Source organism: Dendrobates tinctorius, unplaced genomic scaffold, assembly GCF_039654945.1.
Source record: "Dendrobates tinctorius isolate UK_male_01 unplaced genomic scaffold, ASM3965494v1 ptg000181l, whole genome shotgun sequence".
In the NCBI taxonomy this organism is placed as follows: Eukaryota; Metazoa; Chordata; class Amphibia; order Anura; family Dendrobatidae; genus Dendrobates; species Dendrobates tinctorius.
The window spans coordinates 959,053-983,301 of NW_027361848.1; the positions used below are offsets into that span (position 1 = coordinate 959,053).

The 24,249-nt window shown below is 44.2% G+C and overlaps 1 protein-coding gene across 1 annotated transcript in view; it reads right to left on the reverse strand.

The window, feature by feature from the left end:
• LOC141054931 (pecanex-like protein 2) overlaps nt 1-24,249 on the reverse strand; it is a 2,173,030-nt gene that overhangs the window by 652,859 nt on the left and 1,495,922 nt on the right. Inside the window, exon 24 of the mRNA XM_073551818.1 lies at nt 14,339-14,554. Coding sequence (XP_073407919.1) covers nt 14,339-14,554 — 216 coding nt within the window. The remainder of the gene's footprint in view (nt 1-14,338; nt 14,555-24,249) is intronic.

Sequence of the window (24,249 nt, forward strand, 5' to 3'; positions counted from 1 at the left end):
ATGGTTTGTGTGAGTGCTTCAACGGTACCCTCAAACAGATGTTAAGAATGCTGGTTGAGACCCAAGGATGCAACTGGGAGCAGTACCTCCCACACCTGCTATTTGCTTACCGAGAAGTTCCACAGGTCTCGACGGGTTCTCCCTCTTCGAGCTACTGTATGGTAGGTGAGTCCAGGGACCCCTGGGGTTGGTATGGGAATCCTAGGAAGAAGAGCCGAACCCTTCAGAAGTGTCCATCGTGGATTATGTCATGCGCTTCTATGACAAGATGCAGACCTTGATGCAGTTGGTACATGACAACTTGGCACAGGCTCAGGCTGACCAGAAGCACTGGTACGACCAGAATGCCCGGGAGTGGACCTACCAGGTGGGTCAGAAGGTGTGGATGCTGGTCCCCGTACCAAAGGATAAGCTTCAAGCAGCCTGGGAAGGCCAGTACATTGAACACCAACAGCTCAACCCAGTCACCTATGTGGTCACTCTTGACCACGTTCGGGGTAGGCTCAAGGCCTTCCACGTCAATATGATGAAAGTTCATCAGGAACATGGAGCCTGCATTCTACCGGTCTGCAACCTGCCCGAGGATGGGAAGGAAGACCCCCTTCTGATCATGCTGGCCCAAGCTAAGACTGATGGGTCCATAGAGAATGTGGAGGTAAGCGCCGAACTATCTGCACCCCAGTGCTTGCAGCTGCGAGCCATGCTGGAACACTTCCAGGCTTTGTTTACCAACCAACCTGGAAGGACTGAGATAGCGGTCCATGAAGTGGACACTGGGAATCATGCCCCACTATGGCGGACACCCTATTGGATCTCTGACGAGGTGCAGCATGTCATGCGCCTGAAGATCAATGAGATGTTGCAGCTGGGGGTGATTCAACGATCCAAGAGCACAAGGGCCTCACCTGTAGTCCTGGTGCCAAAGAAGGATCAGACCACCCGGTTCTGTGTGGACTACAAGGGGCTCAATGCCATCACAGCCTCTGATGCGCACTCAATGCCACGCATCGAGGAGCTGCTTGAGTGGTAAGCTGGCGCGCACTATCTATCCATTATGGATTTGACTCGGGGATATTGGCAGATCCCCCTGAGCCCCGAGGCACAGGAGAGGTCTGCCTTTATCACCCCCATTGGACTATACAAGTCAACGGTCATGCCACATTCCAGCAGATGGCCAACCACCTGCTTCAAGGACTGGAGAGGTGCACAGTGGTGTACCTGGCTGACACTGCCGTCTTCAGTTCCTCCTGGTAGAAACACCTTCACCATCTTCAGGAGGTGCTCAGACACATCCACCAAGCTGGTCTGACCATCAAGCAGGGAAAGTGCCGGATGGGCATGAGAGAGGTCCACTACTTGTTGCACCGGGTAGGCGGGGGTTCTATGAGGCCCGATCCTGGGAATGTGGACGCTATTGTGCCCTGGCCCACCCCCAGGACCAAGAAACAGGTGATGTATTTCCTGGGCACGGCGGGGTACTATAGGCACTTTGTACCAAACTATAGCAGTCTTGCAAAGCCCTTGACAGACCTCACCAGGAAGAAGCCACCCCAAACAGTCGACTAGACAGATGGCTGTGAGGTAGCTTTCAGGGCTTTGAAAACAGCCCTGAGCAGCTCTCCTGTGCTAAAGGCAGTTGACAGCACTCAATTGTTCTTAGCAAAGACCAACACCAGCGAGTTTGGCCTCGGTGCTGTGCTCAGCCCGGTCGACTAGGGGAACCAAGAGCACCCCGTGTTGTACCTGAACCTGAAGCTTCTGCCAAGGGAAGTGGCCTATTCCACCATAGAAAAGGAGTGCCTGGCCATGGTTTGAGCCCTGCAACATTTGCAGCCCTACCTGTACAGATGCCCCTTCACCGTGGTGACCGACCACAACCCCCTGAGTTGGCTGCATACCGTGTCTGGTACTAACGGAAGGTGGCTACGCTAGAGCCTCGCCCTGCAACAGTACGACTTTACCATTAACCATAAAAAGGACAGTGAGCATGGCAATGAGTAGGTAGGTATGGTGTTCTTTGGATGCAACTCAGCATTCAGTCTCCTCCAAACCCAATGAGTTTTGTTTCTACCAAACAGTTATTCTTTGGTTTCATCAGACCATATGACATTCTCCCAATACTCTTCTGGATAATCCAAATGACCCCATGGGGAGAGTTCTTGTGTGGAGGCTCAGATCGAAGTGATTATCAGTGGTCTTGTATGTCTTCTATTTTCTTAATATTGCTCCCTCAGTTGATTTCATCACACCAAGCTGCTTGCCTATTGCAGATTCAGTCTTCCCAGCCTGGTGCACGGCTACAATTTTGTTTCTGGTGTCCTTCAACAACTCTTTGGTCTTCAACTTAGTGGAGTTTGGAGTGTGACTGTTTGAGAATGTGGGCAGGTGTTTTTTATACTGATAAGAAGTTCAAACAGGTGCCATTACTACAGGTAATGAGTGGAGGACAGAGGAGCCTCTTAGAGAAGAAGTTACAGGTTTGTGAGAGCCAGAAATTTTGCATGTTTTTAGGTGGCCAAATACTCATTTTCCACCATAATTTGCTAAATAAATCTTGCCAAATCAGACAACTTGATTTTCTGGATTTGTTTTCTCATTTTGACTCTGTCACATGTACCTGTCCTGTGTGACATGACCCGCAGATCGGTAACTGAAACAACAAGACAAAAGTGTCATGTGTACCTGTCCTGTGAGACAAAAGGGGAACACCGGGGAAACAGTTACAATGGTGGGCCCTGCAATAGGGAACGGTGACGTAGAGACCTCTTGCACTCCCCTGAGGCAGTGTCCCTGAACACTCCTAATGTTCCCTATACAGACTCTTCACCTGTCGCCGAGCATGATACCTGAATCCCTCACTATCCCTGCATCTATCCCTTGCTAGGGAAATGGATAGCAATGACTGCTACCTCTTCACCTGTCGCCGAGCAGGATACCTGAATCCCTCACTATCCCTGCACCTATCCCTTGCAAGGGAAATGGATAGCAATGACTGCTACCTCTTCATCTGTCGCCGAGCAGGATACCTGTATCCCTCACTATCCCTGCACATATCCCTTGTTAGGGATCTGGACAGTGCGGACACTGGTCCCACCGCTGCACTAATACACACAAAGGAAAAAGGGGAAACACCAAAACACTTATCTTTCTCTGCTGCAGTCACCAGGCAGCAGAGTGCAGCATCAGATCAGCTTTCAGCAGTGGCTCGACACCACAGAGCCAGCTGCTACCTTCACCATCTTTCTCTGCTGCAGACACCAGGCAGGCAGAGTTCAGCACCAGTTTCAGCAGTGGCTCGACACCTCAGAGCCAGCTGCTAACTTCACCTGGTTTCAGCAGTGGCTCAACACCTCAGAACCAGCTGCTCACTTCACTGTGGTTGGAATCCAAGAAGGACCTGCTATCACCAACACCTGCTGATACACTATGTGACCTTATATAGCTAAGGGAGTGGTCACATCAGCAGGGAAACCAACAAACACGCAATAGCACATATGGCAACCGGGGGCAAAAACCCATATTAAACTCCCAGGCCTGAAAGGAAAAAAAAAGGTTTAAATGTGGGAATCCCAAATCTGACACAGATCCAAGAATTGGACTGTGACAGACTCTCATAGTTGTGGTCTACCTATGTTGTCAATTACAGGCCTCTCTCATCTTCTTTAAGTTGGAGAACTTGCACAATTGGTGGCTGACTACTTTTTTTCCCCACTGTAAGTCTTATTGTTCAGTCACACTTACAAAGAGCTCTGCTACATCTCCTTTTTTTTGTGAATGATATGCTCCAGCGTCGATCCCCCTTGCAGCTTCCCCCCTGGGGGAGACAGTATATACCATCCATGCTGTGGACTGAATCTGTGCCTTTGGGAACCCCTCCCCCATCTCCACATGGCGTGCCATTGACTGATCTCTGTAAGTTCATACCTTAATCCATTTTTATTTTATAATTGTTGTATATACTGTATCTGTCTCTCTTTTTAACATCTTTTATATTTTTGTAAACACTGCCTATCTTTTCTGGAGTAAGACTATAAAACTTTACTAGCTTTGTTTTCCTTGCTCTAAACGTACCCCCCACATCTTCCTTGCTAAAACTACGCTACTGTTGGCTTGGCTCCGGACCCGATAATGATATTAATATCAGAACTAAGAGCTTGTGGCAGCAAAGTGTGTTCTGAGGTATTTGGTAGATTCTGGCAGGGATGGAAAGGAGGTTTTACATGGGTATTTCCTGCCTGGGACTGGGAATGTACATACCGCCCTCCCTGGAGAGTGCCAATAGGCAGTACACAGCAATACAGCCCTTCTGGTGACTACTTATCCTAGGTGAAGTTCCCTGACTGATCTGATGGTAAGGGGGGCTCCAGAGAGCTGCAAGTTCCAACCCAGAACTGTAAGGTGGACTACAATAAATCCCTGAAAAACTGGGGTCAACCAAACACTTCCGGTTCATGACAGTGTCATGCACATTTTTAAATGCCAGCTTACAGATAAGCATTCATATATATATATATATATATATATATATATATATATAAACATGTTGGCAATCGTCCAGCGAATGAACAAAATGATGATCATTCATCGGGTGATTGGATTGTTTACGGCAGAACATAAATCATTGTTCTCGGCTGCACATCGCTGGTGTAAGCTGCAGATATGCTGCTAATCAGAGCTGTGAACCTTCAATTCTGTCTCCTCAACTTCCCTGACTCCTGACTCTACAGCATTGGTCACTCACTACTGAGCATGTACATAAAGTGCAGCACAAATTCATCTCTGCTAAAAGCCGAGATCCTTAGATCAGGAGTAGAACTGACATTTATTGGACATTTCATAACTTTCCCAAATTACTATGAAAAAATTACATCCCATCCTGTACCCAATGTATTATATACTGCTTAAAAAAATAAAGGGAACACTAAACAATACATTGTATTGTTTAATGTTCCCTTTATTTTTTTGAGCAGAATATATAAAGATGGGTGAACTCGAACAGTAATTTTTGGCGTCCGTACCGAACACTTACTGTTTGGGCATGGACACCGAACACGGACTTCACCAGGAAGTGCATGTTACTGTCCAGGCTGAGAACCACTGGTGACTGAGCTGCTGCGAGCACAGCGTCAGTGACCGGCGGTGACATCATTGAGGTTACTGATGCTGCGCTCGCAGCAGTTCAGTCACCAGTGATTCTCAGCCTGGATGGTTGCTGTCATGATACATTTCTTGGATCTGTGTCAGATCTGGATTTCCTCACATTTAGGCTATGTGCAAACGTATGCAGAAAATTTCCGCATGAAAACCTGACTCCTTCCCTGAAAACGCGCATTTTTTTCTTTGAGTTTTCTGCCCGGTTTTTGAGCAAAAAACACGCTTTTTTAATGCGTTTTTTTCCGGAGCGGTCCCAGTCACATAGAAAATAGCTAGAAATGCGGAATTTTCCATGAAATTAATGAGCATGCTGCGCATCAATATGCACAGAAAGTGAGGAATTCATTAAAATGAATGGGAAGCTTCTTTTAAGCATTTTTTAAGCGTTTTATTTGGTAAAAACGCAAACACAGCCTTAAACCTTTTTTTTTTCCTTCAGGGGTTAATATGAGTTTTTGCCCCCCGGTGGCCGCTGGTGTTGCTACAACTGTAGTTGGTCTGCTGATGGGTTTTCCCCCTGGTGGCTGCTGGTGTTACTGCATGGTGATTAATTATCTATGCAGGTGGTGACTACTCCCCCTCCTTCCTATAAAAGGTCATCAGGTGCTATAGATCACTGTTGGTTATACATTTGCTCTTAGGAGACCAACCTAGCTGGAGTTTAGGAGCTGACAGAGTTCTGTGGTGCTTCAGCTGTTTTCTGTTGTCAAGTGGCTAACTGCTGTCCAGGAGCATTGCAGCAGAGCAAGCTAAGTATTGTTTTGTTTTACCCTGTCTGTTGAATCTTTCCTTTGGGTTTTTGTGGTAGTACACTTTTTCCCTGTCTCACCTCCTGGGGAGGGGGTTTGGGACTTTAGCTCATGGCTAAACAGGAGACAGGGACAGGTCGGAGACTTGGGCCTCACTACCATTAAGTGTACCCCCAAGTTAAGGAAAGTCCTGGCACCCCCTTAGTCTTAGGGGCAGTTCAGGGGCCCTTCTTCCACGTCACCTGTTTTCCCCTTACTGCCCTGTGACAGTTGCATCTTGGCACCATCCATGTTGAAACTATTCATCCCCCCAGACATGGATAACGGCGTGGGACAGAATGACCAACAGTTGAGGGACATTGTTGAGTTTTTATTTTAGCTTTATTACAGGAGAATGAGGGCCCACGCGATTTTTTTTAAATGATTTATTTAAATAATTTAAAAAAACTGCGTGGGGACCCCTCTATTCTGGATAACCAGCCTTGTTGAAGCTGACAGCTGAGGGTTGCAGCCCCCAGCTGTGAGTTTTGCCTGGCTGGTTATCAAAAATAGGGGGGAACCCATGCCATTTTTTAAAAAAAATATTTATTTACATCACAGGAGCCGGCTAATGAGTACTCTTATCAGCCGCTCCTGCTCTCACTGTTAATAGCGGCAGGAGTTGTTGGGTGATGGGAGCTGTAGACCCATCAGCTAACACCAGTGACCGAAGGTAAAATTTATAACTCCATTCACAGCTGAGCGCTCATGCTGTCTTTTGACAGCATGGAAACCACGGCTCTCTGACCTGCGGGGATGATTTCTCCGCCGATTAGAAGCGGAGTTTGCCGCTCTGTCATGCACATGACAACTTGGCAGGCACTGGATGTTCAGGCCCCCCATTCTAGTGAATGGGGTCCGGGTACTGTTATGGTACCCGAACCCAAATTTTTTGTAACTGTTCGGCCGAAGCCGCCGGGCCTTAAAACCCAGGTGTCCACCCATCTCTTATTATATACTGTATTTAAGGAGTTAGAGTCTGTTCATTTGATACCGACTCCACCAAAATAGACACACTCTCCGACTTGACAGCCCTGCCACTTATAACATGATACTGTATGGGGATAGCTTGATCTACTAGTGTTCTGTCGCTGACATTTAATTAATAATCCCTGATTATCTGCTTGTTAATGTTTACAGTGTTTTCTGGCTCCATCTAGTGACCAGAGTCATAACCGCAGTGTTATAGTGTGTTTTACTTTCACTTTGCCATTTCCCTCAGTTTGCAGTGTATTCTGGTAAGGTTACAGTGCATCCTGGTAGCCTTTTGCAAAGGAATATGGTTAGTTCAGCCCCATTTTCCCTCCAGTCCACCATTTTCCTTCTGAGTGCTTTCAGGAAGCATCTCAATTTTCTTCTCCCCTTGTGACAGCATCGCTGGTATGTATTTATGCTTCTTGTATCCAATTCCTGTCTCATACTAGCCTGCTTAGTAAGTTCTCCCCTGGTTAGCTATTAGTGCAGATGATGTATTATGTATATATGAATCCCTGATGAACCCAGTATTGATTGTATGCATATATGCTTTGTTTGTAGTTTCACCGCGCCAATATACCATCACGTTTGATAAATCACAGATTCAACCTACAGTCTCCTTATTGGACCCCGGGATAGCGGTTTAGCTGCCTATATAGCTAAATGGAGTCTGCTTCATTTAGTGTGGACAGAACAACTAGTGTTCTGTCCCCATCATTCTTCATTAGCCGGTGTAAAGAGGTCGAGAAACAAGAGCCAAATGACTTCTCATTGAATGGCTTGAACTCAGCGCATGTAAATACAAACAAAATGTTTGAGTGTCATGGTGCAATATGTGAGCATTGGGGGCCTCATTTTAATTTTTTGCCTAGGGCCCCACTTTGTCTAAAACCGGCCCTGGCCTGGGAACAACGCTTACGGTAAGCTTCTTCACTGGTGCCCGTCTGTATGGTATTGATGTGGCACATGCATGCCACACGTGTACTGCAAGTATTACGTACACACACACTGACATCTCCGGTATCAGAAATATCAGGATGTGTGAAAGAGGCCTTATGTCGAGTTTTAATGTTTGGCTGTTGTCACCACACTAAAAGATGCTTTTTATTGCAAAAAATAGTTTTTGCATCCCCATATTGTGAGAGGTATAATTTTTCCATATTTTGGCTCACAGAGTCATGTGAGGTCTTGCTTTTGCGGGATGAGTTGACGTTTTTATTGTTACCATTTTCAGGCACTTGCCATTTTTTGATCTCTTTCTATTCCGATTTTTGAGAGGCACAATGAACAAAAACCAGCAATTCATGATTTTCTTTTGGGAGGAGGGGATTTATGCCGTTCCGTGTGTGGTAAAATTAATAAGGCAGTTTTATTCTTCGGGATTACAAAGATACCTCATTTACAGTATATAGTTTTTTTTATGTGTTGGCGCTTTTATACAATAAAAACTATTTTATAGAAAAAAATAATTATTTTTGCATCACTTTATTCTGCGAGCTATAACTTTTTTATTTTCTGCTTATGGAGTTGTATGGTGGCATATTTTTTGCGGGACAAGATAATATTTTCAGTGGTACCATGATTATTTACATCTGTCTTTTGATTCCATGTTATTCTACTTTTTGTTCGGCGGAATGATGATAAAGCATTGTTGTTTGCCTTGTTTTTAATTTTATGGTGTTCACTAAAGGGGTTAACTAGTAGGACAGTTTTATAGGTTGGGTCGTTGTGGACACGGCGACACCAAATATGTGTACTTTTATTGTTTAAATTTTTTCTTCATGCAAATATTTATTTATAGATAGAATATATTGATTATTGATATTGATTTTTTAATATTATTTTTTAAAATGTTTTTACAATTATTTAAAATTTTGCTTTACTTTTTTCTAACGTTTTTATAGCATATAGATGAAGCAGCATCTGCATGCTATAGAAACTGTGAGCTCTGCACTGACAGAGAGATTTGCTGATCATGCATTGCGCATGATCACCAAGTTTCCTAGCTCAGGTGACTCAGATGTCGTCATGACGACATCGGATCACCATGGCAATGATCCAAAGGCCTCCGGCCACCATGACCTCCGATCCAAAGGAAGAGGGGCTGTCAGCCCTCTGCCGGCTCCCAGAATAATACGATTGTGCTCGATCGCAGCATTTCAGGTGGTTAAAATACCGGGAGCACTCCTGGCACCTAGTGCCGGGTGTCAGCTATCAGAATCAGCGGCAGCACACACACAGCAGCCCCGCCCTGCCCCAAGCTTTATTTAATTGTGCACCTGTGTCTGAACCTGCATTGCCCTTCATCTATGTTTGCTGGTCAGGCAATGTGTGGAGGCTAAACCTGACATGTCTGCATTCAGACCTGGTTGGCCTTCATCCGCACTTGCCTTTTCTGGCTTCATGGGAGCGATCCAGAAATGCTCAGGTATGGATTGCACTTAAAGTGGTGTTGCTTTTAATGTATCTAGGAGGCCGTAATGGCACAGTGTTTATTAAAAACGTAGAGTAGGACCCCCCACATGAGATTGCCTTGGCGCGGCGGGGTGGCTCAATTGAATTGATCAATTTTTTTGCCAAATATCTCATTTTGAATACAGTTAGATATTATGTGCATATGCACTTTATGTTATGCGTTCTAACCTTAAGCAGCGCTGGCTTCTTTTCTTTTTTTGCATGTTGGTTTGTGGCTGACCACCACTTTTGCCGTGCGCGCTGGGTTATGTTCGCCATTTTTTCTGTGTTCACTGTGATGGATCTAGGCTGCTGTGCACACACACAGCAGCCCCGCCCTGCCCCAAGCTTTATTTAATTGTGCACCTGTGTCTGAACCTGCATTGCCCTTCATCTATGTTTGCTGGTCAGGCAATGTGTGGAGGCTAAACCTGACATGTCTGCATTCAGACCTGGTTGGCCTTCATCCGCACTTGCTTTTTCTGGCTTCATGGAAGCGATCCAGAAATGCTCAGGTACGGATTGCACTTAAAGTGGTCTTGCTTTTAATGTATCTAGGAGGCCGTAATGGCACAGTGTTTATTAAAAACGTAGAGTAGGACCCCCCACATGAGATTGTCTTGGCGCGGCGGGGTGGCTCAATTGAATTGATCAATTTTTTTGCCAAATATCTCATTTTGAATACAGTTAGATATTATGTGCATATGCACTTTATGTTATGCGTTCTAACCTTAAGCAGCGCTGGCTTCTTTTCTTTTTTTGCATGTTGGTTTGTGGCTGACCACCACTTTTGCCGTGCGCGCTGGGTTATGTTCGCCATTTTTTCTGTGTTCACTGTGATGGATCTAGGCTGCTGTGCACACACACAGCAGCCCCGCCCTGCCCCAAGCTTTATTTAATTGTGCACCTGTGTCTGAACCTGCATTGCCCTTCATCTATGTTTGCTGGTCAGGCAATGTGTGGAGGCTAAACCTGACATGTCTGCATTCAGACCTGGTTGGCCTTCATCCGCACTTGCTTTTTCTGGCTTCATGGGAGCGATCCAGAAATGCTCAGGTACGGATTGCACTTAAAGTGGTCTTGCTTTTAATGTATCTAGGAGGCCGTAATGGCACAGTGTTTATTAAAAACGTAGAGTAGGACCCCCCACATGAGTTTGCCTTGGCGCGGCGGGGTGGCTCAATTGAATTGATAAATTTTTTTGCCAAATATCTCATTTTGAATACAGTTAGATATTATGTGCATATGCACTTTATGTTATGCGTTCTAACCTTAAGCAGCGCTGGCTTCTTTTCTTTTTTTGCATGTTGGTTTGTGGCTGACCACCACTTTTGCCGTGCGCGCTGGGTTATGTTCGCCATTTTTTCTGTGTTCACTGTGATGGATCTAGGCTGCTGTGCACACACACAGCAGCCCCGCCCTGCCCCAAGCTTTATTTAATTGTGCACCTGTGTCTGAACCTGCATTGCCCTTCATCTATGTTTGCTGGTCAGGCAATGTGTGGAGGCTAAACCTGACATGTCTGCATTCAGACCTGGTTGGCCTTCATCCGCACTTGCTTTTTCTGGCTTCATGGGAGCGATCCAGAAATGCTCAGGTACGGATTGCACTTAAAGTGGTCTTGCTTTTAATGTATCTAGGAGGCCGTAATGGCACAGTGTTTATTAAAAACGTAGAGTAGGACCCCCCACATGAGATTGCCTTGGTGCGGCGGGGTGGCTCAATTGAATTGATCAATTTTTTTGCCAAATATCTCATTTTGAATACAGTTAGATATTATGTGCATATGCACTTTATGTTATGCGTTCTAACCTTAAGCAGCGCTGGCTTCTTTTCTTTTTTTGCATATATATATATATATATATATAAAAAGCTGAGTGTAGAGCCTCGCCGACTCCACATAGCCATGTTCACTATAATATCCCACATCATCCCGTCAGCCAGAGCCACCCGACTACTACCCCTAATATCCTACATCATCCTGTCTGAGCCCCTGGACTACTACCCCTAATATCCCACATCATCCCATCAGCCAGAGCTACCGGACTGCTACCCCTAATATCCCACATTATCCTGTCAGCCAGAGCTACCGGACTACTACCACTATTATCCCATATCATCCCATCAGCCAGAGCTACCGGACTACTACCACAAATATCCCACTTCATTCCATCAGAGCCACTGGACTACTACCCCTAATATCCCACATCATCCCATCGGAGCCACTGAACTACTACTTCTAATATCCCACATCATCCCATCAGAGCCACCAGACTACTACCCCTAATATCCCACATCATCCTGTCAGCCAGAGCTACCGGACTACTATCACTAATATCCCACATCATCCCGTCAGCCAGAGCCACCGGACTACTACCCCTAATGTCCCACTTTATTCCGTCAGAGCCACCGGACTACTACCCCTAATATCCCACATCATCCCATCAGAGCCACTGGACTACTACCCCTAATATCCCACATCATCCTGTCAGCCAGAGCTACCGGACTACTACCACTAATATCCCACTAATATCCTAATATCCCACTAATATCCCACTAATATCCCATCAGCCAGAGCCACCGGACTACTACCCCTAATGTCCCACTTCATTCCGTCTGAGCCACCGGACCACTACCCCTAATATCCCACATCATCCCATCAGAGCCACTGGACTACTACCCCTAATATTCCACATCCTCCCGTCAGAGCCACCGGACTACTCCCCCTAATATCCCACATCATCCAGTCAGCCAGGGCTATTGGGCTACTACCCCTAATATCCCACATAATCCCATCATCCTGGGGTCAGAACCAGAGCGCTGAGTGGAATGGTCCTAACTTCCATACCAGGGATCCCTTTAAGAGAGGCCTGGTGTCAGAATCAGAGCGCTGAGTGGATTTGCCCTGACTTCCATACCAATGATCCATTTAATAGAATCCTGGGGTGAGAATAAGAGTGCTGAGGGATTTACCCTAGCTTCCATACCCGAGATCCCTTTAAGAGAGGCCTGGAGTCAGTACCAAAGTGCAGAGTGGATTTGCCCTCACTTCCATACCAGGGATCCCTTTAAGAGGGACCTGGGGTCAGAATCAGATGCCTGAGTGGAATTACCCTAACTTCCATACCAATGATCCCTTTAAGAGAGACTGGGGTCAGAACCAGAGCGAGTGGATTTGCCCTGACTTGCATACCAATGGTGCTTTAATAGAATCCTGGGGTCAGAACCACAGTGCTTAGTGGAACGGTACTAACTTCCATACCGGGGATCCCTTTAAGAGAGCCTGGGGTCAGTACCAGAGCAACTGAAGGCAATTGCCCTGATTTCTATACAGGGGATACCTTTAAGAGAGCCTGGGGTCAGAACTAGAACGCTGAGTGGAATTGCCCTAACTTCCATACCGGGGATCCCTTTAAGAGAGGCCTGGCATTAGAACTAAAGTGCTGGATGGATTTGCCCTGACTTCTATACCAATGATCCTTTTAATAGAAGCCTGGGGTCAGAATCAGAGAGCTGAGGGATTTGCCCCATCTTCCATACCGGAGCTCTCTTTAAGAGAGGCCTGGGGTCAGTAACAAAGCACAGAGTAGATTTGCCCTGACTTCTGTACTGGAGATCCCTTTAAGAGACCCTGGGGTCAGAACCACAGCACTGAGTGGAACGGTCCTAATTCCATACTGAGGATCCCTTTAAGAGAGGCCTGGGGTCAAAACCAAAGCACTGGATGGATTTGCCCTAACTTCCATACCAATGTACCAATGATCCCTTTAATAGAAGCCTGGGGTCAGTATCAGAGTGCTGAGGGATTTGCCCTAACTTCCATACCGGAGATCCCTTAAGAGGGAAGATGTGCCTATGGGATGGAGGATGTGTGATGGGTATATGGGCATGGGAGGGGGTGATTCATTTCTGTCATGTGCTCTCTGCTCCTTTCTGGGGGGCAAACAATGGCTGGGAGATTATGTTCCCGGGGATGCTAGATTTCTCCCACCATGTCAGTGTCTGCTGAGGTGTTGTCGAGTGGGAAAACTGTTGCTCATAGCAACCAATCACAGCTCAGCTTCTTTTAAACAGCACTGGTGAAATGAAAGATGCTTAGTGATTGGTTGCAAGAAAATCTATTGCTCATAGCAACCAATCAGCTCAGCTTCTTTTAAACAGCTCTGGTGAAATGAAAGATGCTTCGTGATTGGTTGGTGATACACACACACACATACATTCAATTTTATATATATAGATTGCAAGCACAGCTATATCTGTGACTGCAATGCACTTCAGCGGCCTTAATACGCTTCTATGTGCATCCTGGGGGATACATAGTGACCCTGGCATATAATACCTGTCACTGCCTCACAGCCTTCATAGCTTATTTTACATGAAGGGGGAGTTACCAGTGTGGTGTGTAATGGCTGCTCTCTGCACTCCTGATCTCACTGCAGAGCTTTATGTGATTATAACTGACACATCTGCAGGTTCCTCTCATCTTCAGGGTCCAGCTCAAGGGCAGACAGGGCTGCACTATTGTTGCAATATAGCAGAGCTGAGAGAGAAGCAAAAAATGTGTTTGTAAGAAGACAAATTTAATTTATCCTCTTCTGTGTTAGTTACTTATCTCACACTGGTAACTCCCCCTTCATGTAAAATAATCTCTGGGGACAGAGTTATCTTCCAGGCACCATCCTCTGGATAGTCTGGAAGAAAGCCAAATAAAGAAATCTTTGTTTTGTTCTTGTGTCCTTAGCTCCTCTGACCATACACTCACACTGTCATAGTTTGGAAGCAGTCATTTATATGAAGTGATAAAAGACAAATTCTCAACAGCTAGGCGTCTGATATGAGACTCACAGGTTGTGACATATTCAGCATTCTATAACCTAACCTGTATGTCTAGATTAATAGTTTAGATAGGTCAAATGTGGTGACAGATTCCCTGTAAGGTTAACTGATGTTACGGTGTTTCAACTTACCTTTAAATTCGAGTCCCCTTAGCTGAAATGTAACAAATCCATTTCCAGTTTCAACCAAGTGAACAAATGCATTTAAATAGTCTGAAGCCAGTATAAAACAGTCACCCGAGGCATAGTTGCCCCATCTTCCAAGTATTAAATCCCCACACAAGGAATGCTGTAGTGATCTTGTAAGATGTTCATAGAAAATTGAATTCAAATTATCATTATCATTTCCTGAAAATAAAAAATATTCCTTGAAAATTTGTATTCATCATATAAACAGTAATTTAAATAATAAAAAAGTGTCCATTAAACCATTTCTGATTATTGCTCTTTAATCAAATAGGTGCCACTGCCAATCTCTGAAAGTGGCATTAAATTGGCTGCAATCTCTGTGGCCCAGTTGGTCTTTACTTTTCCTGCACCCCAAGTAATCGCCCTACAATGCACACTGACAGTGCACTCTCTTGCCCTTTTGTCATTTATCACTAGAGACATCAGACGAGCACACTGTCATTGTGCATATTATTTCTGCCCCTCATGAGGGATCAGCATGGACTGGGGGTTCTCAAATAAAGCGTCAAACAGGAAGAAGGTAAAAAAATAAAATAAAAAAGGAATAATAGGGACTTTCAATTAAAGTATATTAGAAAATATATTAGATTATTACACTTAACAGACAGACATTTAGGATTAAAATAAATGTTTGTTTTGAACCACGTCTTTTACTTGAGAGAAGCCTTTAGTTTCTTATAGGTTACCTTGAGTTCCTTTATAGTCTCATGGACTATTATATGCCTTGCTTTTGAAATTATATTTGTGGGTTGAGCAATCCAAAGACGGGTAAAATGGTCTTTGATTTTTATCCATTTGTACACAGTCTGTCTGACTGGTGATTGTTCAAATCACAACTCTTTAGAGATGATTTTTCAACATTTTTCAGCCAGGTGAACATCAACAGCTCTCCTTCTAAGGTCCTCAGAAATTTCTTTTGCTTGTGTCATGATTAGTGTTGAGCATTCCGATACTGCAAATATCGGGTATCGGCCCCCCGGCATGCCCGTACAGACCCCCCGGCAGCCGGCACAAGCCCCCGGCAGGACCGTACAGACCCCCTGACAGTCGGCACAAGCCCCAGGCAGGCCCGTACAGACCCCCGGCAGGCCCGCACAGACCACGCCCACACAAACAGACATGCACAGTGTCCGCCCACGCACCGCCCACACTCTTCCCCCTCCCGAACTGGATGTGCAAGTAAAGAAAGGGTTTTTTTTCATTCCAATATTTCTGTCCCATTGACTTGAATGGGACTTCCGGTATCGGAATCGGCGATACCTGATAGTTTTTTTGTATCGGGTCTATCCGATCCGATATTTCTCTATATCAGATGGTATCGCTCAACACTAGTCATGATACACTTCTAAATGTGGCGCCCTATGTCTTTACCACCACAAAAGGGTTAAATATGTACTGTTTTGTATGTGTTTTGTGAGCAATGGTAGTTATGCTTTCTCTGCTAGAGACCACAACACACACACACAATTCACCTCACTCCCTTACTTGTCTGAAGCTTAGAGCTTTGCAGACATGTCCTAACTGGGAGAGAGAGGAGCAGAGTTGTTGTTTTTCAGTGGAGAAGAAGGTGGAGGAAGATGGAGAACACTCTGGGAAGCCATAACATGCGCTTCCTTCAGGAGCAATGCTAAGAAGAATCAGGGAGTCAACCCTAAGCCATCCTTGCTTTCAGAGCAGGGTGGTAAGCTCAGAGACAGTGTGAGTTTATACAACCAACAGCAGATTGTTTTCCCCAGAAAGACTGCAGCAAACTAGGATCAGTGAAGGATTGTGCAAGAAGGAACTCGAGCTTCACACAGGATCCAAGCTGCAAGCTGCCAGAGGAGGAATACACAGTGACTAGTGGCTATATTGGCAGTTCTAGACTCCGGAAAGCCTTGGTCCCAGAAGTGATTAGAATAGCAGGAAGCTTACACCGAGTCACAGCAGAGTGAAAGATAACTCCCATTCTGCAGAGCAGACTGTAACCTGGTGAGAGTTGCAATATCTCCTCTGAACTGCACCTGAACTACAGTAAATGATAAAGTGACTTTCCTTGTCTCCTGCCTGATTACTCCATGCCTTCTACTTCCATCACAATCGCTGGGGGTCAGCCCTGGTTGGAGAGGGTTAAGCATCTGCACTGCCATCACCATCTACTTCCCCATGGATCATCTGCAGTGCCAGCTATACTACAGTCAAACACTCCAACTGACGTCACGAATCACTACATAAACTTTATCCCTAATCAATACTCCCCTTTAACATGACCGCCTGGGGCCACGGACCGGGTCACTGCTACTGTGACACATCCCTTTAAGACAACCGGCCAAGTACCGAGTATCTCACTGCCTCTGGGGCGCGTCACTTAAGCATGTGCTTTGAACATCAGACTTTGATAGATTCTTATTGTTTATATAAAGCTGGCCACCCTGAACCAATTGCAGTCACCGGTCACCGCTTTGAGATGGGCGACTGTAACCACACCCTGGCTTTAATTGACAGCTGGCTGTGCACTGATGCACTGCTGAGGGAGCTGTCAATCACTGCCAGGATGTGGTTACAGGTGCCCATCTCAATGCTGTGATAGATGACTGTAATTTCTCTGGGCGCGCCCATATGACTGAAAGACGGCAGCTTCCTTGGAGGAATATGGTTCATTCTCTCCCAGATGCTGCTTCTTCAGTACTACTTCTTCAGTACTACAGCCAGGCACCTATATAAAGCTATTTACCTGAAGATTAACCATATATCTGCAGGTTAATATACATATGTATAATTTCTTTGTATTTTATATATGTAGTATCTTTTTATAGGAGTATATCTTTTTATAGTTAAAGGTGACTATGTAAAACAGCTGTCTTTAATGCAGGTAACGAATTGATGAGGAGCGTCTATCTGGTCTGTAGGAGCCAGAACTCTTAATGGTTGATAGGGAATCAAATACTTATTTCTCACTGGAAAATGCAAATAAAGTTATACAGTTTATACTTTGTGATTTTCTGAATTTTAGATATCCTATCTCTAAATGTTAAAATTAACCTACCCTTAAAATGATAGACTATTGAAGTATTTGTCAATGGGCAAACTTACAAAATCAGCAAGGGATCATATAATTATTTCCTTCACTGTATATATAAATATATATATATATATATATATATATATATTATTTTTTTTTTTTTTTTTTTTTCTGAATTTTAGCTAGACAGTGATGGTAAGGCACTGGACAAAATGTTGCCCTGGGGTCCATAGCCTTTTGGTTACTTGCCTGGTATTCCTGTTGTTGTGCAGCTTCTAAACTCACCCCAGTCAGTCCTGATGGCTTTGTTATGCATTGCATGGAAGACTACATTGGAGATATCTGACTGCTTGTTTTTTTTTTTTGTAACATAATTTGTGATTTTAATGCTGATATCCTTTTTTATCTGTTTATCCATATGTTGGTCATTTTTGTCTATATAAATTCTGGATCTTTTATGTCCTCATTTTGTGCTTATAGTATATGCACTAGTGTTGAGCATTCCGATACCGCAAGTATCGGGTATCGGCCGATACTTGCTGTATCGGAATTCCGATACCGACTTCCGATATTTTTTCAATATCGGAATTCGGCATCGGAATCGGAAGTTCAGTTGATTGACGGCCTGACGTCATCATGATGCGCGGTGTGTGCGCATCATGATGCGCCGTCATTTCGGGCCTGCCGGGGGTCTCTGCCGGCCTGCCGGGGGGCTGTGCCGGCCTGCCGGGGGGCTGTGTGGACTGCCCGGGGTCTGTACCGGCCTGCCGGGGGGCTGTGCCGGCCTGCCGGTGGTCTGTGCACCCTGTGGGGGTCTGTACCGGCCTGCCGGGGGGCTGTGCCGGCCTGCCGGGGGGCTGTGCTGATGTCCGGGGGTCTGTGCAAGCATCGTCCGATGGGACTACAAGTCCCATCGGGCGATGCCTGCTACCATGACAGTGATTGACACATTAGCCAATGATGGGACAGTAGTAGTCCCATCATCCGGCTAATGTGTTAAATGTTAAAAAAAAAAAAAAAAAAAAAAAAAAAATACTACATGCATGCTACATACATACTACATGCATGCTACATATATACTACATACATACTACATACATGCTACATACATACTGCATGCTACATACATACTACATACATACTACATACATACTACATACATACTACATATATACTACATACATACTACATACATGCTACATACATACTGCATGCTACATACATACTACATACATACATACTACATACATACTACATACATGCTACATACTGCATGCTACATACATACTACATACATACTACATGCATGCTACATACATACTACATATATACTACATACATGCTACATACATACTGCATGCTACATACATACTACATACATACTACATGCATACTACATATATACTACATACATACTACATACATGCTGCATGCTACATATATACTACATGCTACATACATACTACATGCATGCTACATACATACTACATATATACTACATGCATGCTACATACATACTACATACTACATATATACTACATACATACTACATATATACTACATACATACTGCATGCTACATACATGCTACATACATACTACATACATACTACATGCATACTACATGCATACTACATATATACTACATACATACTACATACATGCTGCATGCTACATATATACTACATGCTACATACATACTACATGCATGCTACATACATACTACATATATACTACATGCATGCTACATACATACTACATACTACATATATACTACATACATACTACATATATACTACATACATACTGCATGCTACATACATGCTACATACATACTACATACATACTACATACATACTACATGCATGCTACATGCATGCTACATGCATGCTACATACATACTACATGCATGCTACATACATACCACATACATACTACATGCTACATACATACCACATATATACTACATACATACAATACATTCATACAATACATACATAGACATACAGTACATATAACATAGAGTAACATACTTACCAATACTTGTCACATTGTTCCCCGAAGCCATTGTCTATTCCGGGATAAATATTAACATAACAAACCACAAAAATACTCACCCACGATCCGAAGCAGTCCACGAGTGTGTCCCACGACGATCTTGGGTAGAGAACGGCAGCATCAGATGATGCTGCCGTTCTCTACGGGCTGTAGGAATCCAATGACGGAAGGTAGGTATCCTTCCGCACTGTATTCCTCCGCCACTTAAAAAAAAAAAGTCCCTAGTCTCACTTTATGCCATTGCTGCGTGGGAATTTCCCACACAGCAATGGCATAAAGTGAGACTAGGGACTTTTTTTTTTTAAGTGGCGGAGGAATACAGTGCGGAAGGATACCTACCTTCCGTCATTGGATTCCTACAGCCCGTAGAGAACGGCAGCATCATCTGATGCTGCCGTTCTCTACCCAAGATCGTCGTGGGACACACTCGTGGACTGCTTCGGATCGTGGGTGAGTATTTTTGTGGTTTGTTATGTTAATATTTATCCCGGAATAGACAATGGCTTCGGGGAACAATGTGACAAGTATTGGTAAGTATGTTACTCTATGTTATATGTACTGTATGTCTATGTATGTATTGTATGAATGTATTGTATGTATGTAGTATATATGTGGTATGTATGTAGCATGTAGTATGTATGTGGTATGTATGTAGCATGCATGTAGTATGTATGTAGCATGCATGTAGCATGCATGTAGCATGCATGTAGTATGTATGTAGTATGTATGTAGTATGTATGTAGCATGTATGTAGCATGCAGTATGTATGTAGTATATATGTAGTATGTATGTAGTATATATGTAGTATGTAGTATGTATGTAGCATGCATGTAGTATATATGTAGTATGTATGTAGCATGCATGTAGTATGTATGTAGCATGTAGTATATATGTAGCATGCAGCATGTATGTAGTATGTATGTAGTATATATGTAGTATGCATGTAGTATGTATGTAGTATGTATGTAGTATGTATGTAGTATGTATGTAGCATGTATGTAGCATGCAGTATGTATGTAGTATATATGTAGTATGTATGTAGTATATATGTAGTATGTAGTATGTATGTAGCATGCATGTAGTATATATGTAGTATGTATGTAGCATGCATGTAGTATGTATGTAGCATGTAGTATATATGTAGCATGCAGCATGTATGTAGTATGTATGTAGTATATATGTAGTATGCATGTAGTATGTATGTAGTATGTATGTAGCATGCAGTATGTATGTAGCATGTATGTAGTATGTATGTAGTATATATGTAGTATGTATGTAGCATGCATGTAGTATGTATGTAGTATGTATGTAGCATGCAGTATGTAGCATGTATGTAGTATGTATGTAGTATGTATGTATGTAGTATGTATGTAGCATGCAGTATGTATGTAGCATGTATGTAGTATGTATGTAGTATATATGTAGTATGTATGTAGTATGTATGTAGTATGTATGTAGTATGTATGTAGCATGCAGTATGTATGTAGCATGTATGTAGTATGTATGTAGTATATATGTAGTATGTATGTTGCATGTAGTATTTATGTAGTATGAATGTAGCATGTATGTAGTATGTAGTATGAATGTAGCATGTATGTAGTATGCATGTTGTATGTATGTAGCATGTAATTTTTTTTTTTATTTTTTTTTTACATTTAACACATTAGCCGGATGATGGGACTACTACTGTCCCATCATTGGCTTATGTGTCAATCACTGTCATGGTAGCAGGCATCGCCCGATGGGACTTGTAGTCCCATCGGACGATGCCTGCACAGACCCCCGGAGCCTGCACAGCCCCCCGGCAGGCCGGCACAGCCCCCCGGCAGGCCGGCACAGCCCCCCGGCAGGCCGGCACAGCCCCCCGGAGCCTGCACAGCCCCCCGGCATGCCGGCACAGCCCCCCGGCAGGCCGGCACAGCCCCCCGGAGCCTGCACAGACCACCGGCAGGCCGGCACAGACCACCGGAGCCTGCACAGACCCCCTGGCAGGCCGGCACAGCCCCCCGAAAGGCCCGTACAGACCCCAGAGAGGCTGTACAAGGGCAGGAAAGGGTTTTTCTTATTCCGATACCGGAAGTCCCATAGACTTGAATGGGACTTCCGGTATCGGAATCGGCGATACCGATACTTTTTTTAAAGATCGGCCGATACCATCCGATACGATACTTTGAAGTATCGGACGGTATCGCTCAACTCTAATATGCACGTGATCTCAATCTTTTGGCGTGAATTTTCATTACCTTCATGGATTCCTTTTATTTATATCTAGGGACATATGTCAATGTGTACATTCAGTATCATGGTTTATATGTATGTATTGTTGCATCTCTATCGATGTCTTCTTTTCATGCCTTTGCATACATGTATTTGTGCATTCAGATTCTGGTCATATTGGTTTATAAATATACCAGATCCCCAATGCTTGCTCTCATTGTGTCATGCATTCATTGTATTATGTGCACTATTTACCAGCGATATCTCCTTTGGACACATGTTCACCATTATTGATTTAATAGATACAGTGGGGAAAAAAAGTATTTAGTCAGTCAGCAATAGTGCAAGTTCCACCACTTAAAAAGATGAGAGGCGTCTGTAATTTACATCATAGGTAGACCTCAACTATGGGAGACAAACTGAGAAAAAAAAATCCAGAAAATCACATTGTCTGTTTTTTTTTTCATTTTATTTGCATATTATGGTGGAAAATAAGTATTTGGTCAGAAACAAAATTTCATCTCAATACTTTGTGATATATCCTTTGTTGGCAATGACAGAGGTCAAACGTTTTCTGTAAGTCTTCACAAGGTTGCCACACACTGTTGTTGGTATGTTGGCCCATTCCTCCATGCAGATCTCCTCTAGAGCAGTGATGTTTTTGGCTTTTCGCTTGGCAACACGGACTTTCAACTCCCTCCAAAGGTTTTCTATAGGGTTGAGATCTGGAGACTGGCTAGGCCACTCCAGGACCTTGAAATGCTTCTTACGAAGCCACTCCTTCGTTGCCCTGGCGGTGTGCTTTGGATCATTGTCATGTTGAAAGACCCAGCCACGTTTCATCTTCAATGCCCTTGCTGATGGAAGGAGGTTTGCACTCAAAATCTCACGATACATGGCCCCATTCATTCTTTCATGTACCCGGATCAGTCGTCCTGGCCCCTTTGCAGAGAAACAGCCCCAAAGCATGATGTTTCCACCACCATGCTTTACAGTAGGTATGGTGTTTGATGGATGCAACTCAGTATTCTTTTTCCTCCAAACACGACAAGTTGTGTTTCTACCAAACAGTTCCAGTTTGGTTTCATCAGACCATAGGACATTCTCCCAAAACTCCTCTGGATCATCCAAATGCTCTCTAGCAAACTTCAGACGGGCCCGGACATGTACAGGCTTAAGCAGTGGGACACGTCTGGCACTGCAGGATCTGAGTCCATGGTGGCGTAGTGTGTTACTTATGGTAGGCCTTGTTACATTGGTCCCAGCTCTCTGCAGTTCATTCACTAGGTCCCCCAGCGTGGTTCTGGGATTTTTGCTCACCGTTCTTGTGATCATTCTGACCCCACGGGGTGGGATTTTGCGTGGAGCACCAGATCAAGGGAGATTATCAGTGGTCTTGTATGTCTTCCATTTTCTAATTATTGCTCCCACAGTTGATTTCTTCACTCCAAGCTGGTTGGATATTGCAGATTCAGTCTTCCCAGCCTGGTGCAGGGCTACAATTTTGTTTCTGGTGTCCTTTGACAGCTCTTTGGTCTTCACCATAGTGGAGTTTGGAGTCAGACTGTTTGAGGGTGTGCACAGGTGTCTTTTTATACTGATAACAAGTTTAAACAGGTGCCATTACTACAGGTAATGAGTGGAGGAAAGAGGAGACTCTTAAAGAAGAAGTTACAGGTCTGTGAGAGCCAGAAATCTTGATTGCTTGTTTCTGACCAAATACTTATTTTCCACCATAATATGCAAATAAAATGAAAAAAAACCAGACAATGTGATTTTCTGGATTTTTTTTTTCTCAGTTTGTCTCCCATAGTTGAGGTCTACCTATGATGTAAATTACAGACGCCTCTCATCTTTTTAAGTGGTGGAACTTGCACTATTGCTGACTGACTAAATACTTTTTTTCCCCACTGTATGTTACCTGTGCCTACATTGTGTTATTATGCGCATGCTCCAATATATCTTATTGAATATACACTCACTGGCCACTTTATTAGGTACACCATGCTAGTAAGGGGTTGGACCCCCTTTTGCCTTCAGAACTGCCTCAATTCTTCGTGGCAGAGATTCAACAAGGTGCTGGAAGCATTCCTCAGAGATTTTGGACCATATTGACATGATGGCATCACACAGTTGGCGCAGATTTGTCGGCTGCACATCCCTGATGCGAATCTCCCGTTCCACCTCATCCCAAAGATGCTCTATTGGATTGAGATCTGGTGACTGAGGAGGCCATTTGAGTACAGTGAACTCATTGTCATGTTCAAGAAACCAATCTGAGATGATTCGAGCTTTATGACATGGCGCATTATCCTGCTGAAAGTAGCCATCAGATGTTGGGTACATTGTGGTCATAAAGGGATGGACATGGTCAGCAACAATACTCAGGTAGGCTGTGGCGTTGCAACGATGCTCAATTGGTACCAAGGGGCCCAAAGAGTGGCAAGAAAAAATTCCCCACACCAAGACACCACCACCACCAGCCTGAACCGTTGATACAAGGCAGGATGGATCCATGCTTTCATGTTGTTTACGCCAAATTCTGACCCTACCATCCGAATGTCGCAGCAGAAATCGAG